At 40.3% G+C, this 16,667-nt stretch overlaps 2 protein-coding genes across 4 annotated transcripts; both read right to left on the reverse strand.

Annotated features, from left to right (window-relative positions):
* Nucleotides 1–90: 90 nt before the first annotated feature.
* Nucleotides 91–13,641, reverse strand: LOC112252260 (carbonic anhydrase 5B, mitochondrial). Of its 3 annotated transcripts, XM_024423346.2 has the most exons (8): nucleotides 13,497–13,641; nucleotides 13,032–13,411; nucleotides 10,510–10,707; nucleotides 9,920–10,038; nucleotides 8,827–8,922; nucleotides 6,886–6,948; nucleotides 2,695–2,853; nucleotides 91–2,554 (listed from the first exon to the last, which is right to left on the reverse strand). In XM_024423346.2, the coding sequence occupies exons 2-8, from the start codon at nucleotides 13,171–13,173 to the stop codon at nucleotides 2,384–2,386; spliced, it is 948 nt and encodes a 315-aa protein (XP_024279114.1). In that variant the 5' UTR covers nucleotides 13,174–13,411; nucleotides 13,497–13,641; the 3' UTR covers nucleotides 91–2,383. The 3 variants fall into 3 exon arrangements, with proteins under 3 accessions (XP_024279114.1, XP_024279116.1, XP_024279115.1); XM_024423348.2 differs by lacking the exons at nucleotides 13,032–13,411; nucleotides 13,497–13,641 and adding an exon at nucleotides 10,836–11,681; XM_024423347.2 differs by lacking the exon at nucleotides 6,886–6,948 and having other exon boundaries at nucleotides 13,032–13,641.
* A 1,719-nt stretch (nucleotides 13,642–15,360) lies between these two features.
* Nucleotides 15,361–15,766, reverse strand: LOC121846667 (SUMO-activating enzyme subunit 2-like). The gene is made up of 2 exons (XM_042323086.1): nucleotides 15,624–15,766; nucleotides 15,361–15,517 (listed from the first exon to the last, which is right to left on the reverse strand). The coding sequence occupies exons 1-2, from the start codon at nucleotides 15,755–15,757 to the stop codon at nucleotides 15,376–15,378; spliced, it is 276 nt and encodes a 91-aa protein (XP_042179020.1). The 5' UTR covers nucleotides 15,758–15,766; the 3' UTR covers nucleotides 15,361–15,375.
* Between the last annotated feature and the right edge of the window lie 901 nt (nucleotides 15,767–16,667).

Consider the following 16,667-nt stretch of genomic DNA (forward strand, 5'->3'; position numbering starts at 1 on the left):
GAGAGGGCCAGGTGGCTCTTTCAAGGGAGAAGCCCCACAAGGGACAGTTTATACAGGAACATTGTTATTGAATGATCACAAAGACAACCATTCACTCACGTAATGCTTTATAGAACAAACAATACCAATGTTGCCTCAATGTCTGCTCCCTTTTCATTCCCTGTTTATAGAACAAACCAATCAATCCCTTTCTCCTCCAATCTTTTTAGCACCTACTTCACATTCTCTGAACACTGCAAACATAAGACACCCCCCTCTCTTTATTCAATCACTCCCTTTCTTTGATGAAAATAGTGAAGCACTGGAAGGCACACCCAGAATACTGCAACTAGAAGTAGGCTAATGGAAAATAGGCAGCAAGGTATTACAATTGCTGTAACACGTTTCATGGTTTTGTGTCAACATGGGGAATAGCAGTGCTTATATTACAGTTAACCTTTTGGAACGCTATTAAAGCATAACATTAAGTGTAGTTATGTTTTAAAGTTGATGCATGTAGTTGGTTCCACTGTAATCCCTATCCAGTTCTGCTGGGAACTTTAAAATCTCAAATTTTATATATATATATATATATATATAGATAAAATACAGAAAAAGCTTAAGTCTCAAGAAATGAAATACAAATATCAGGAGAATGATTCCTGTCTGTGTGCTTCTAAAAAGGCAAGTAAAAACCTACCGACCTCCACCAATAAATAAATACAGAACCAACAAGATAACAGGTTAATGATGCATGATGTGATACCCTCTCTTAACTCTCCCAGCGCCTAAACCAGAAACTGGCAAACATACAAATTGACAGACTGTTAAGCTTGGTAGGGGCAGAATATTATCGATATGCGTTAGACCAGCAAGCCCCAACAGAATACACACTGCCATGAGCAATTGATCTATGAGAACAGAGGTGACCGCCATGTGTCAGTATGATGCATAAAATAGAAGGCACTATGGTAGATTCCTGTTTAGTAGAACAGAACAATTTGATTACAAGAGGAAATATGCCTAGACACCCATGCTAAAATACAGATGTTTGCTATATCAACAAAATAGTTCTGCATATTAGTTGTAACAAATGCCTGTGTCCCTGTGCTTATAAGGCCTTATAAAAGATGTCGATCCTACACATATGATTTTCACCTGTAAGTTACAGATAGTGAGATGTGCATTCTAGTCCACTCAATAGACTATGTAATAAAATCAATCACAAATGCATCTAAAACATCTTTCAAAGCAATGAGCAACACTCATTTGTGCAGTTTGGAGCCTTAGCTAGGCCCAAATACAATGAACCAAATCTCTTCGGCTGTGTGCAGTAAACAAGTTCAGAGCTTAAAACCTTCAAACTAAACCCCACATCCATATGGAGCCCCTTCACCTCAAATACTTTGTCAAGGAAGGAGAACAATTACTGCAAGAGTACTGCTCATACACAAGGGTGATATTCTTATGCTTGAGATTATTAAATCGGTGATAGTATAAAAGTGCAGGTAACTGAGAAAATAATGGAAACACTTGAGTAAATGAGGGAAACAAAGTATATTGAAAGCAGATGCTTCCACGGGTGCACTTCCTGAGTTAATTAAGCAGGTAACAGCCCATCATGCTTACTTAGGGTGATGTATTATTTTGGCTACGTCCCCATAGGATGACAATAACCCCATCCACAGGGCACGAGTGGTCACTGAATGTTTTGAGCATAAAAATGATGTAAGCCATATGCCATAGCCATCTCAGTAACCAGATCTCAACTCAATTAAACACTTATGGGAGATCCTGGAGGAAAACAAAAAATTCTGGAATTTCTCATGGAAGAATGGTGTCGCATCCTTCCAAGACTTCCAGACACTTGTACATTAAAGCTGTGGTGGCCCAACTTAAAGACAATACATGTTGGTGTTTTCCTTTATTTTGACAGTTACCTGTATTTCAGCATTATCCCTCATTGGTTTCTGGAAGCATTTCAAGTGGGACTGTTAAGGACTGAATAAAAAAGGTTTACAACTTAAACATTCAGAGCATCTAGAAAAAAATATATTCACCTAAGAGACAGGGGTTTAAAAAAATCTGTTAGCATAGACTACAGCAATACACCTGCCCTGTGTTGATGATGCCTTTCACTTATTGATAGGACAGCAGGCAGTGAGACAGCTGTCTAGTGACAAGGATGGTCAACAAAACAGCTTTTAGATGGTGACATTGGAATTATAAAATCCCTGGCACTTAAGTGAAATCAGAGTGCTTTCTGAATGCATAAGCGCTTGGAAAGATGCCAGCAGTATGACTTCTGTAGAGTCAAACGTAAGACTTTGTTAGCCAAAAATGTGCTTCCCAGGATATTGCATTATTTTGGTTTGAAGGGTCCAAGTTAGTCTCTGAGTAAAGGTCAGTGGCCTGTGTGTGGACCCTTTGCCGGTTGCTCCTCCTTCAGGAAGGGGGTAAACGAAGAACGCACAGTGCGGCCCTGCAGCGACTGCTGCACACGGAAGTTGTTGACCATGCTCTTCTGCACCTCCTCCTCTGCTGAGGTGAAGAGAAGGCTCCGAAACACAGCCAGCTGAGGAAGAGACCGGACAGGGAGAGAATGTGTTAAGCAGACATGGAACAGCTGAGTGAAGTCACTAAAGTGTAGTCCACCAGTAGTTCTAACATTCCTTTTTACTACACACATGCACACACTCTCACTCACACACTAACCTGGTCATGGCTGACTTCGATGTGCTGCTTCATGATAATCCAGGTCACTGCTTCAGTCAGAGGAGGCGTGGTCAGTGACCCTGCATACGTCCAGTAATCATCAATGTTAGTGGGCAGTAGGCAGGCTGGGTCGAACCTAGTGAACTCAACAACACTGTCCTAAGGTGTAAAAAGGGAAAGAGGAAAGGGTCACATGGTGCTGCCAACCGTGTCATAAGTCATATAATAATAATTGCCATTTCCCAACCTTAATGTGTGATGCATTGTTGTCTACCTTCTTGACCATTGTGCTGTTGACTGTGCCCTGTTTTGTGCTGCTACCATGCTGTGTTGTCATGTGTTGCTGCCTTGCTATGTTGTCTTAGGTCTCTCTTTATGTAGTGTCGCTTGTGATCTGTGTTTTGTCCTAGATTTATATTGTATTTATTTATTTTAATCCCAGGCCCCCATCCCTGCAGGAGGCCTTTTGGTAAGTCATTGTAAATAAGAATTTGTTCTTAACTGACTTGCCTAGTTAAATAAAAGGTTAAAAAAAAAAAAAAAAAAATTGTAGAGGCATGTAATTTGACTCATGGCCACTAGACAGAAGTTAAAGTTGACAGTCTCCCCATCTCAGATCATACAGTAAGTTCCTTTGCAGTAATACTTCTGGAAGGTAACAAGGGGAGTGTGTGTGTGTGTGTGTGTGTGTGGGAGGGGGGGGGCTCTAAATAATGCTAATTTAACCATTCTCCTATTTGTTTAAAATGCAGTGGTAAATATGAAACGTACACCCCCAACTCATGGTTGGTCATGGTTTAAACCATTTATTTCTGTGGCGGTGCTGTCCATCCAGTAGACTAGTGCTGAATTTCAGCTTCAGCCGAGCTCCTTTCAGCATAGATACTTTGTCATTTTTCGCCATTTGTTTGCCATGCAGCCTTGATAAAAATAGCCTGTCTTTATTCCAATGCATTAGATTTATCCATTGATTTATCATTGTTTGCTTTTGTCAGTCAGCTGCTTAAAGCACTCATTGCTGTTTTTTAGGTGTGCGCAGGTACTGGTGTTCTCCCTGCCAACAGTGGCCAGAAGTACCAGACCATTTATTATTTTCTATCAATATTGGTTTTCTTTACTGGATCACCTGATGGTCGACAATATCACTAGACAACTAGCCTACAGCTAGACACCAATGCGCATCCAATCCAGCCAACAAGTTTACCTTAATAACAGTAGTTGACTCCTCCGGTTAAAAGCATTCGGTTTTGCAATGCCATAGGCCTACATTACTTTGGATTTGTGTGCCCATGAGAACTGTTTTCACTGCGAAACATCACATAATGAAATGTTAGACTTAGTGGACTTTCCCAGATCTCCAAGATCCATTATTTGTATAGGGTTTAAGTTCAATATTCTAATTCAATTGTTAAATACTTAATAAATAACAACACTGTCAAATGTCATTAACATAAGGAAAGAAAGGTACTGTTATGTCCCATTATCTGTGAAGACTCCAAACATGAACTCATGACAATTCATGAACTAGGGTGCAAAACATGTTTTGATTCAACTGTATTATATTGAATGTAAGCTACCTACGTAGCGTGTGTTTGAAATGGCCTTGGCTGAGGGGGTAGGCTACCGGTAGGTGTGTAGGCCTAGTGAAGGATAAACGCAAGTAAATGTTGTTTACCCACCTTTTTTTTAATGCATTGAAAGTGTTACTTTTTTCATTTTAAACACTACATCACTGACTACTGGTAGGCCTATTTGAAAATCATGCTAATACACATTACATTGTAGGCTAGTCTAGTAAGTTGACCATGTGTGTTAGGGTGACCATCCCGTTTTTCCCGGGACAGTTTCAGCCCCATTTCAAGTGTCCCAAATTTTCAGGCTACAAAAAAATATCAATTTGTCAGCAAGACGCATCAATTAATGTAAGAATAATCAATGGAAATCGCAGAATGACACTAGGAACAATTTTGGTGCTTTGTAACAAATCTATTAACAGTCAAACAGCGGAATGGCCGATTAATTTGGGCCGATTTCAAGTTTTTATAACAATCGGAAATCGCTATTTTTGGACACCGATTATTATTATTTTATTTTTTTACACCTTTATTTAATCTTTATTTAACTAGGCAAGTCAGTTAAGAACACTTTATTTTCAATGACGGCCTAGGAACGGTGGGTTAACTGCCTTGTTCGGTGGCAGAACGACAGATTTTTACCTTATCAGCTCGGGGATTCAATCTTGCAACCTTACAGTTAACTAGTCCAACGCTCTAACCACCTGCCTCTCATTGCACTCCACGAGGAGCCTGCCTGTTATGCGAATGCAGTAAGCCAAAGCAAATTGCTAGATAGTTTTTTTATAAGATAGCGTTAAACTTATCAAAATCACTAGATAAACTAGTAATATCATCAACCATGTATAGTTATCTAGCGTGTCCTGCGTTGCATATAATCAATGCGGTGCGTATTCGCGAAAAAGGACTGTCCTTGCTCCAATGTGTACCTAACCATAAACATCAATGCCTTTCTTAAAATCAATACGCAGAAGTATATATTTTTTAAACCTGCATATTTAGCTAAAAGAAATCCAGGTTAGCAGGCAATATTAATCAGGTGAAAATGTGTCACTTCTCTTGCGTTCATTGCACACAGAGTCAGGGTATATGCAACAGTTTGGGCAGCCTAATTTGCCAGAATTTGACGTAATTATGACATAACATTGAGGGTTGTGCAATGTAACAGGAATATTTAGACTTATGGACGCCACCCGTTAGATAAAATACGGAACGGTTCCGTATTTCAATGAAAGAATAAAAGTCTTGTTTTCGAGATGATAGTTTCCGGATTCGACCATATTAATGACCTATGGCTCGTATTTCTGTGTGTTATGTTATAACTAAGTCTATGATTTGATAGAGCAGTCTAACTGAGCGATGGTAGGCACCAGCAGGCTCGTAAGCATTCATTCAAACAGCACTTTCGTGCGTTTTTGCCAGCAGCTCTTTGTTGTGCTTCAAGCATTGCGCTGTTTATGACTTCAAGCCCATCAACTCCCGAGGTAAATCTGGTGTAACCGATGTGAAATGGCTACCTAGTTAGCGGGGTGCGCACTAATAGCGTTTCAAATGTCCCTCGCTCTGAGACTTGGAGTGGTTGTTCCCCTTGCTCTGCATGGGTAACGCTGCTTCGAGGGTGGCTGTTGTCGATGTGTTCCTGGTTCAAGCCCAGGTAGGGGCGAGGAGAGGGACGGAAGCTATACTGTTACACTGGCAATACTAAAGTGCCTATAAGAATGGACATCCAATAGTCAAAGGTTAATGAAATACAAATGGTATAGAGAGAAATAGTCCTATAATTCCTAGAATAACTACAACCTAAAACTTCTTACCTGGGAATGTTGACGACTCATGTTAAAAGGAACCACCAGCTTTCATATGTTCTCATGTTCTGAGCAAGGAACTTAAACGTTAGCTTTCTTACATGGCACATATTGCACTTTTACTTTCTTCTCCAACACTTTGTTTTTGCATTATTTAAACCAAATTGAACATGTTTCATTATTTATTTGAGGCTAAATTGATGTATTAAGTTAAAATAAGTGTTTATTCAGTATTGTTGTAATTGTCATTATTACAAATACATGAAAAAAATAATAATAATAATAAAAAAATAAATCTAAATTTTAAAAAATATGTAAAAAAGAAGAAGAAATCAGCCGATTAATCAGTATCAGCTTTTTTGGTCCTCCAATAATCGGTATCGGCGTTGAAAAATCATAATCGGTCCACCTCTAGTTTGGATGCTGGAATTATTTTGGAGTGGACCAACATGCCTACTTTTTGAAGTGATTTGTTTGACAATCAGATGAACATATGACTGGTTGTGTTCATGCCACATTAAAAGGTCATTAAAAGGTAATTTATTACGCCGATAAATTTGATAGAGAATCCCCCAAATAGCATGGTGTAATTCGCACTCCAATAGTCACACAAATGTCATGTGTGCGCCACCGGAGAGAGGCTTGTCTAGAATACCAACCTGAGTCGTACAGCACTGACTACTTTATGTTCTTAAGCTTTGGGCGGCCTTCTCAGAAACTCAGCGACATATAACCCCTGCTTGAAACGTTCTCTCTGAAACCTTGGCAACAAAATCACCTGCATGGTTTAAGTGGTCAATCATTGAACTCACCTTGTGTCTGACAGCAGGTAAGACATCTACTAGTTTCTGCAGTCCCTCGTGTCTCTTCCCTATCTGAGGAGGAAAATAATCTGTGTCTGAGCACTGAGTCCTTCTGTCAGGCATGTGCTGTGTGTTTACATTCACTGCATGGGGTGTTTACATTTCAATGTCAGTAAATATTGAAATGGTGTGTATATGACGTGTACAGCTGAAGTCGGAAGTTTACATAAACCTTAGCCAAATACATTTAAACTCAGTTTTTCACAATTCCGGACATTTAATCATAGTAAAAATTCCCTGTCTTAGGTCAGTTAGGATCACCACTATTTTAAGAATGTGAAATGTCAGAATAATAGTAGAGTGATTTATTTCAGCTTTTATTTCGTTCATCACATTCCCAGTGGGTCAGAAGATTACATACACTCAATTAGTATTTGGTAGCACACACTTCTTCAGTTCTGCCCACAAATTTTCATTAGGATTGAGGTCAGGGCTTTGTGATAGACACTCCAATACCTTGACTTTGTTGTCCTTAAGCCATTTTGCCACAACTTTGGAAGTATGCTTTGGGTCATTGTCCATTTGGAAGACCCATTTGCGACCAAGCTTTAACTTCCTGTCTTGAAATGTTGCTTCAATATATACACAATTTTCCTACCTCATGATGACATCTATTTTGTGAAGTGCACCAGTCCCTCCTGCAGAAAAGCACCCCAACAAAATGATGCAACCACCCACGTGCTTCACGGTTGGGATGGTGTTCTTCGGCTTGCAAGCCTTCCCCTTTTTCCTCCAAACATAATGATGGTCATTATGGCCAAACAGTTCTATTTTTGTTTCTTCAGACCAGAGGACATTTCTCCAAAAAGTATGATCTTTGTCCCCATGTGCAGATGCAAACCGTAGTCTGGCTTTTGGCGTTTTTTTTTGAGCAGTGGCTTCTTCCTTGCTGAGCAGCCTTTCAGATTATGTCGATATAGGACTCGTTTTACTGTGGATATAGATACTTTTTGTACCGGTTTCCTCCAGCATCTTCACAAGGTCCTTTGCAGTTTTTCTGGGATTGATTTGCACTTTTCGCACCAAAGTACGTTCATCTCTAGGAGACAGAGCACGTCCTCTTCCTGAGCGGTATGATGGCTGCGTGGTCCCATTGTGTTTATACTTGCGTACTATTGTTTGTACAGATGAACGTGGTACCTTTAGGCGTTTGGAAATTCCTACCAAGGATTAACAAGATTTGTGGAGGTCTACAATTTATTTTCCTGAGGTCTTGGCTGATGTCTTTTGATTTTCCCATGATGTCAAGCAAAGAGGCGGCAGGGTAGCCTAGTGGTTAGAGCGTTGGACTAGTAACCGGAAGGTTGCAAGTTCAAAACCCCGAGCTGACAATTACAAATCTGTTGTTCTGCCCCTGAACAGGCAGTTAACCCACTGTTCCCAGGCTGTCATTGAAAATAAGAACGTGTTTTTAACTGACTTGCCTGGTTAAATAAAGGTTAAAAAAAAAAGAGGCACTGAGTTTGAAGGTAGGCCTTGAAATACATCCACACCTCCAATTGACTCAAATTATGTCAATCAGCCTATCAGAAGCTTCTAAAGCCATTACATAATTTTCTGGAATTTTCCAAAATGTTTAAAGGCATAGTCAACTTCGTGTATGTAAACTTCTGACCCACTGGAATTGTGATACAGTGAATTATAAGTGAAATAATCTGTCTGTAAACAATTGTTAGAAAAATTACTTGTGTCATGCACAAAGTAGATGTCCTAACCGACTTGCCAAAACTATAGTTTGTTAACAATAAATTTGTGCAGTGGTTGGAAAATGAGTTTTAATGACTCCAAACTAAGTGTGTAAACTTCCGACTTCAACTGTATGTATGACAGTGGTGGTGGGTTGCATGTGGTAGGGATGCTTCGCTATGTTAACAAGAAGCAATAAGTTACCTTGAGGAAAACCCCGATAACAGCCAGTCCATTCTCCTCCATCACCGCCTCCTCAAACCGGCTGTACTTATCAGAGTTCCAGTGGACCATGTGGAGCTATCAACAGAAAAGGCAATGCCATACATTAATTAGAACCTATTTATCCACACACCCAGAGAATTCAAATGCAATGTGTCACAGATTATATTTGCTGCTGGATAATTATGAATCTTTAATATCATTCTCAAGATAAACGGTTACCTTCGTGGTAGAACAATCAATTATCAAAACTGTAACAACAAAAAATTAGCAGATTCTGAATGAAAATCCACCCCAAAATCCTCCATCCTGAACAGACGGGTATCAGTAGCTATTAAACCAAACGGAGCATCGTCTGACCCTGAGGTCACATGCAGCTGCTCTTTGTTTTACTCCATCGGCGTGTCCAACCCAACCCTACCCATACTTACACCACAGATCCCTATTCACCCTGGGATCTGGGGAGATTTCTATAAAGAATGGTACAACCCAATAAGTAAACTGAGAAGGATCCATTATCTCGGTTACCCACTGTGGTGTGCTCCTATTAGGCACACAGAGTGAGTTGTGTGCTGTAATCGTAACTTGAGCCTCTGTACACACACTGCACCTGGGGATTGTTGAGAACCCTGACATGGTCAGATTCTCACAGCCACTAACGCCAGCTTGGCATGGCACCCTCCCCCAGACATACAGTAGTACTCCCTCTATTGCATAAGTATGCTTTAGGTGAGTGGAAAAATATGAAAATAGATCACACATTAAAAAGTGGGCCTTAATGATAGAACAGAATGCATTCTGTTCTTCTATACGTAGAGGTTTCCAACAGCACAATCCCCCTGTCACAGAAATTGCATGCCAATGTCGTCATGGATTGGCTAGGGCATCAGCATTGACTTGATGACTAAGCAGTACCTACTATCTACCGTTCCATGCCACAGTCTCCTGAAGACTATGACTCTATTAGACTTGACATGTTAGGAGGTTCTTACTATAGCATAGCTAGAGTCATTCAACAAAGTTAGCATTTAAATACAGACACTCTCTGTTAAGTAAGAGGACGTGCAGTAGCTACCTCCGCAGGGAAGAGGCGGCGGTCCACTGTGTGCTCAGAGCCCCATGCGTTGCTCTCCCCCCAATGGAAGTGGAACTGACACAGCCGGAAGTTGTCCTCCAGAGGACCCCCTTTAAGTGCTGAGAGGGAGAGAGCGACGAGAAGAAATCAACCACTCATCAATGTTGTGTTAGAGACGCATACAATAATGAGAAGAAACCGCAAATTAATACACACAACAGCTGTGGCGAGTTAAACATTATTATATAAACATACTTGTTAAAACATATGTATCCTCTTCTCACACAAACACACATGAAAAGCAGAACTAAGAATTAAATTACAGAATAATTAGCCTACTGTTCAAAAAAAATGTGCCTCTTGGTATAAATATTTATGTAAAGTCTAGCGGTTAATAAAATATACATTTCTGAAATAATATTGGATTGAAAATTAAAGTAATTAGACTGTCTAAACAATAAGTTAAGACCATGATGTTGAGAAATAAGCCAAGAGCAGGGATACCTAAATGTAAATCATAATCATGTTCCACGTGGCAGGCATTGCAGTTTTAAATCAGGAGGTCACGCAGCAGAACAGAAACTGCTTACTGGATTTGTCGGTGGTGTCATCGTACTCAACCAGGAATGAGTACCCGTTGTTCCATATCTGTGAACATGTCCTGGGGTCGTAATCCGGGGTCAGCGGCTTGAGATGCGGATCAAACACACTCTTGCGCACCCGAATATCGATCGGAGATTGTCTGTTGCCCCCAGGAGCAACAAGTGGTCCCTGCCACATCGGATGCACTGGAGTCAAAGCATGAGAGAGGGGATTTAAATCTAGTCTGATAGTAAAATGTAAAACAGCAGCTTGTCTTTAGTAAATCACATTAGGTCCTATTGCTTAGCCTACTGTAAGAAATGCTGACACTTACTTTTCATAGTGTACTCTCCAGCTTCCTGCATTCTAAAATAGGCAATAAGTCAAATTCCCAAATAACACAAGATCAAATGTCTCAAAGTAGACAAGCAATTCTGAAAACTTTGTGAGACCAGTAGTCTAAGCCTCCTCCGTTGATTCCGTTTAAGAAATTTAAAAAGCAGGAGGAAAAAGAGACACTTCCTTCAGTAACTCCTATTGAAAGGAAATTACAGGATAAGCAAAATGTGGGTAGGCTACAGAAACAGACTCGCGGAATGTATTGGCAGCCCACCAGGTCTACTCCGCAGCAGGAATGGGAGACACTAGTTCAGCTCTGAATGGAACGTTTCATAGATGTACATCTTCTGGCGTTAAAATAAATCTACTACGACTTCCTGGTTTTGCCATTGGGCTGCAAAACAATAACTGCCTATGATGCAATTTACATCAGTCACTGACCGCTCTGCCAATGGGACTGTGAATGCTTAACCTATGTGAATGCTTAACCTACGACAAAGGTCGTTTGGAAAAGGTATTTAATGGAAAAATGTATTAACAATTATCCATTTTGCTACTGTACCTGAAAAAAAAGGGCCTATCCTTACTAGCATTTTCTAAATTTGAACGAACCACCTGCAACTGAACACAGACCTATTAGAAGATATGTTTGACCGAATCGAGGACGAAGATAGTGTCGCTAAGTTAAAGTTGATCGAAAATTCTCTGTGATACGCCAAACAGTAGCTATCCTGCAATGACTAATAGATCACATTACTCGTTACAATCTGCTAGATATTCATGAAGTAAGTATGTGGACGGGTATGGCTATTTCAGCCACACCCGTTGCTGACAGGTGTATAAAATTGAGCAAACACCCATGCAATCTCCATAGACAAACATTGTGTAAAACTTGCCGCCATTGGATTCTGGAGCAGTGGAAACACTTTCTCTGTGGTAATGAGTCACGCTTCACCATCTGGCAGTCCGACAGACAAATCTGGGTTTGGTGAATGCCAAGAGAACACTACCTGCTCCAATGCATAGTGCCAACTGTAAAGTTTGGTGGAGGAGGAATAATGGTCTGGTGCTGTTTTTCATGGTTCGGGCTAGGCCTTTTCGTTCCAGTTGTGAAATCTTAACGCTACAGTATACAATGACATTCTAGACAATTCTGTGCTTCCAACTTTGTGGCAATAGTTTAGGGAAGGCCTTTTCCTGTTTCAGCATGACAATGCCCCACTGCACAAAGCGAGGTTCATACAGAAATGGTTTGTCGGGATCGTTGTGGAAGAAGCCCAGCGAACATCTTTGTTAATGCTTGTTTACGGAAGACAGAGGCGACCACCTGTGCTAAGCGTAACTGGGGAGAAGGTGTAGCGGAAGTGTAGTTTGTCAGCTGGATGCACACACAGCCATATGGATCTGTGCAAATCTGCTACATTAAGTGAATAAATAGTTGTTTTATATTATTTCTCGCTTATACAGTATGAAACAAATTCCATATGTTTCAAAAACCGTAATGCAAGCAATGATTGATGGTTCTAAACATTAAAACAGAGCGCTGGGATTTTAGTTCACATGTTCCCACCGGTATGCAGTGCTTATATCTGAGAACCCTTGGAATAATGCATAATGCCTTGGGTTCTGGAGAGAAAAGTCAGGCCTTATGAATGTCTTGAGTAAAGACAAGACCATAAAACAAACATGCAGTGTAAAATAGGCCAAGTTAGAAAAGAAAATACAAAAGATAAACATAAATTGTGATCACAGTTATGATCAAATTGACATGTGTATGTACACACCAGAGTTACAATCAAAACCAGTACCCGGCAAGAAGTTTAGAATGAACTATTTCCCCCTGAAAATGTGACGCCAATTCACTCATGCAGAAATCCAGTCCTTGGTTTCTATGTATTCTTTGTGCACCCGTTGCGATCAAAACAACGCCATTAATTAACCCTTTAGTAATGTAGACATTGTGGATTTCGATTACAACTTTACAGCGTAGCCATTTATGTTACTATTGCTTGAGCGATTGAAACGGTCTTATTTCTCATGTAATCTCAGCGGGCAGCTGGACTGAACATTAATGTCATTGTTCTAGTCTTGTGAAATGAAGAGCAAACAGCTAGCGAATTCAACTGCAACTAATGATAATTCAGCTGTAATATGATGAAAGCTACCGTACTTTTAAAGTTTCGACACTTACACGCTGAAAGCACATATTTGCTTGAACATGCAGTGAGGTTGCATCTTCTCACAGGTATCAACCGTTGACCTTTAGTTTGCTTGATGACATGTCTCTGCAGATGCCGGGCAAGTGGGTTTACGATCGATGAGAGAGCCACCATGACCACGGTTCTCCGAACAGGCTACTCGAAGTTTGCGAGAGTCAAAATGAGCTGTTGTGTTATCTTTTCAGGTAAGGCAAAACGTCGAATTAAAACTGCTCCCGTCTCCCGAGTCGTTCGGTTTCATATGTTTTCAGTCAGAAACAACAACGGGAGTTGCGTTATGGCCCCTCTTCTTCCACACTGACAGTTTCGGATGGCTGCCGGCTGGCTCTCTCCACACTATCGCTTGATTGATCTGGAAAATAGACAAGCTTTCACACGATTGAAACATTCACGTAAATTCCAAAGGTTTTACACTTGACCTGTTGATGCGTGCTTACTTTAACACCGCGGCGATTTATATTGGCTACCTACTGCTATCGAACGCTCCGAATCAATGAAGGTGAAATATTGTTTGTAACGTGTTTGCGATAATGTGGTTCCAAAAGGAAGAGATCGTTGAGTGGGGCTCGTGTAAGACTTTCGACCAATCGGCTTTATCCTCTGAGAGGCGTTTCAAACAACATGCGCTAGATCTAGACCCGTGACAGAGATATTTGGTGTACTTTTTTACTTAGTTTTGTTGAAATGTCTGTGTGGTTCTTGTCATATGTCATAACAGCACAATTCATCTGCGCCTCATGATCTTCAATACGATACATGGTCAAATGTGCAGTGCTTTCTCTATAACAAAAACTCATTCATTGACTGTGTCGTTTCCAATTGTGGATGAACACACATGCATCTTTACAAACAGCCCAAGTATTCTATTCTGATTTAATGTAAATTATTGGTTAAGGTTATTTTGAATAACATTGAAGTCTTGCAAATGTTGTGCAACATTGTGCTACTATGGAACTGAGAATATGTTCAGCTAAAGCTCCTTAGGAATGTCATGTTTATTGTAAACATGCTTATGTTATGGCTTTTCTTGTGTACTCCATTTACCTACAGGGCTGAGATGACTCTTTTGGACTTTAATCCCTACACACACCTTCAGTTACAAAACATTTGCTCTGAAAAATGTTTTTCCTTCAGTCCCAGGACGTTGGAAGACAAACATTTAAGGGACGTTATGAAACTCATTCGCTCTTTCGCTCCCCCCCCCCCAAAAAAGTACCACAAATAAGTTAGCAAATTGAAATTTGGTGGTGTGTCCAGTAAAAACAAGCCAAAGTACTGATGTTCCAAACAAATACTGTATACCAGTAATAATGTGTATGCTAAAGCTTAAAAAAAACAATTTTGGGGTCATTAGATGTGTGTTTATTGTGTCGTTATCTATTTGGTCCAAAGGGAGGTTGAGGCCTGGATATGATGGCTCCAACTATAAACCACATGAAATATGTATAAATAAAGTAACAAACTCCAGTACAATTTATTTTTTAACCAGCTGTGACAAAGAAAATCACCCTGCAAGTGGTCAATGGTTAACAATTACAAAGAAAATTCAGTCAACGCTTGACTCAAAGAAATGATTGGGTTTGATCACTTTTTTTTTATTTTTTTTTTTTACATTCCTTCAATGGAGGTGTTTACTGGATGAAATACGCTGAAAAAAACTTTTGTTATTAAATGTACAAACCACACCCTGACTTGTGACATGACAAATACATTATAAAAAATACAAAAAGCTAAAAGTATTTTATCCATCTGTGATGGACCAAAATAAAATAAAAACTGGTACACTTAACAGTTTTTGTACATTTATATTTACACATGTTTGGTAAGAGGAACAGCGTATGAAAACACAGAGTTTCATCCTTCTGAAGAGGGGAGGGGCCAGGAGAGACATACTAGTCTAGTGCAATGATGTCATCATCTTCCGCATCGGCAGCCAAAGGCTGATCCAGGCGTTGGCGCTTGGATGAAGTCTCGCCTGTCTCAGCATCATGGAGCTTCCTCTTGTGGCCTCCTGACTCCATGCGTACATCCATAGTGCTGGAGGACGGCTCCTCCTCGTCTGAATCAACTATCAGAACATCGTCCTGCTCAGCAGGGGCTAAGAGGAGAAAGGAAATCAAGAGAAAGTCAGACGAGAGACGATCGACATGTACCATTTTAGAGTTTACGTTCAGCTACAAAATAAACATAGCTGCACATGATTCTCAGTACCATAAACAAAATGGTTTAAAAGGACAGGACCGGTGACTTCTGACCAGGATTTTGATTATTAGACAGTTTAAAACAGTCCATCTCTGTAGTCAATGTCAGTTTTGCTCACCTTTTGAAGAGGTGGACGGTTCTGCAGTCTTTGTTGCCGTTGGCAACATTCTTGTCCTCTTGTGCACCGGGTGGGGTTGGGGCTTTGTCAGGGGCGTCACCCACCACCTCAAACTCCACATCCTTCTCCAAGTCCTCACTTTTCCAGACAAGCGCAGAAATACATTTACATTAAGGAAACAAATTTGCATTAGTCATGAAAATGCAAAGGCCTATACAGCACAGAGAAATACATTCTCTCTTACCAGTGAATCACGTTAACCAGGAGTGTGTAATCCTGCAGAAAGTCATCCACTTGCAGACGGCTACCATGTCGTATCCTAAAGTCAGACAGAAACTTGCTGTTGTTTGCTATAAGAAGAGAATGGTGCATGATCATAAATATGTATACCTGATGATAAGAGTATACCGTTGAGTACAATATGGGGTTTAGCGATATTATGATAGTATCGTATAATCGACAGTCATTGCCAATGGTGACAATATTGTGATGTGACAGACAACTTTTTTGCCCAGGGGTCTCCAACCCTGTTTCTGGAGTTACCATCCTGTAGGTTTTTAAACCAACCCTAATACTTGGTTGATAACCTGAACCAGGTTAGTTACAACTGGGGTTGGAGAGAAAAGGACAGTGGCTCTCCAGGAACAGGGCTGATGACCCCTGGTTTAGCCTATTTGAACTTGACTAGCGCCGCGCAATAAATAACGGAGTCGGGCAGGGCAGCTCAGTGACATTCTGAGTAATTTACCTATTCCTATTTGCTATAATCTTGTTTTATGAAAGGCTTCATATTAATAAAGGCTTGCCTATTTCAATAAATATGTTATACAGAACGCAAGAGGAATGTAGGCTAGACAGAGCAGAGTAGTACACCAAAGCAGCGCGAATTGGCCATTCAGAGAATATTGTCTCTCCCCCCTCTCGCTGTCGGATGCTTGGGCCTGTCGGCCTAAACCATTTTTAAAATATATATATATATACAGTGCCTTCAGAAAGTATTCATACCCCTGGACTTATTCCACATTTTGTTGTTTACAGCCCAACTTCAAAATGGATTAAATAGATTTTTTCCCTCTCACCCATCTATACATAATAACCCATACTGACAAGGTGAAAACATGTTTTTAGAAATGTTAGCAAATTTATTGAAGATTAAATATCTCTATTACATAAGTAGTCACACCCGAGTCTATATTTTGTAGAAGCACCTTTGTCGGTGATTACAGCCTTGAGTCGTCTTGGGTTTGTCTGTATAAGCTTTGCACATCTGAATTTGGGGATTTTCTCC

This window comes from Oncorhynchus tshawytscha, linkage group LG06 (genome assembly GCF_018296145.1).
Source record: "Oncorhynchus tshawytscha isolate Ot180627B linkage group LG06, Otsh_v2.0, whole genome shotgun sequence".
Lineage (NCBI taxonomy): Eukaryota > Metazoa > Chordata > Actinopteri > Salmoniformes > Salmonidae > Oncorhynchus > Oncorhynchus tshawytscha.

What these genes read in the sequence shown, in the direction of transcription:
- LOC112252260 (XM_024423346.2), bottom strand. Translation starts at nt 13,173, where the DNA reads ATGGTGGCTCTCTCATCGATCGTAAACCCACTTGCCCGGCATCTGCAG. An exon ending in GCCGCCTCTTCCCTGCGGAG is followed by an intron (nt 8,923 to 9,919) that starts GTAGCTACTGCA and finishes TTCTGTTGATAG; the next exon opens with CTCCACATGGTCCACTGGAA. An exon ending in TCGAAGTCAGCCATGACCAG is followed by an intron (nt 2,555 to 2,694) that starts GTTAGTGTGTGA and finishes TCTCTTCCTCAG; the next exon opens with CTGGCTGTGTTTCGGAGCCT.
- LOC121846667 (XM_042323086.1), bottom strand. Translation starts at nt 15,757, where the DNA reads ATGATCATGCACCATTCTCTTCTTATAGCAAACAACAGCAAGTTTCTG. An exon ending in CTGGTTAACGTGATTCACTG is followed by an intron (nt 15,518 to 15,623) that starts GTAAGAGAGAAT and finishes TGTCTGGAAAAG; the next exon opens with TGAGGACTTGGAGAAGGATG.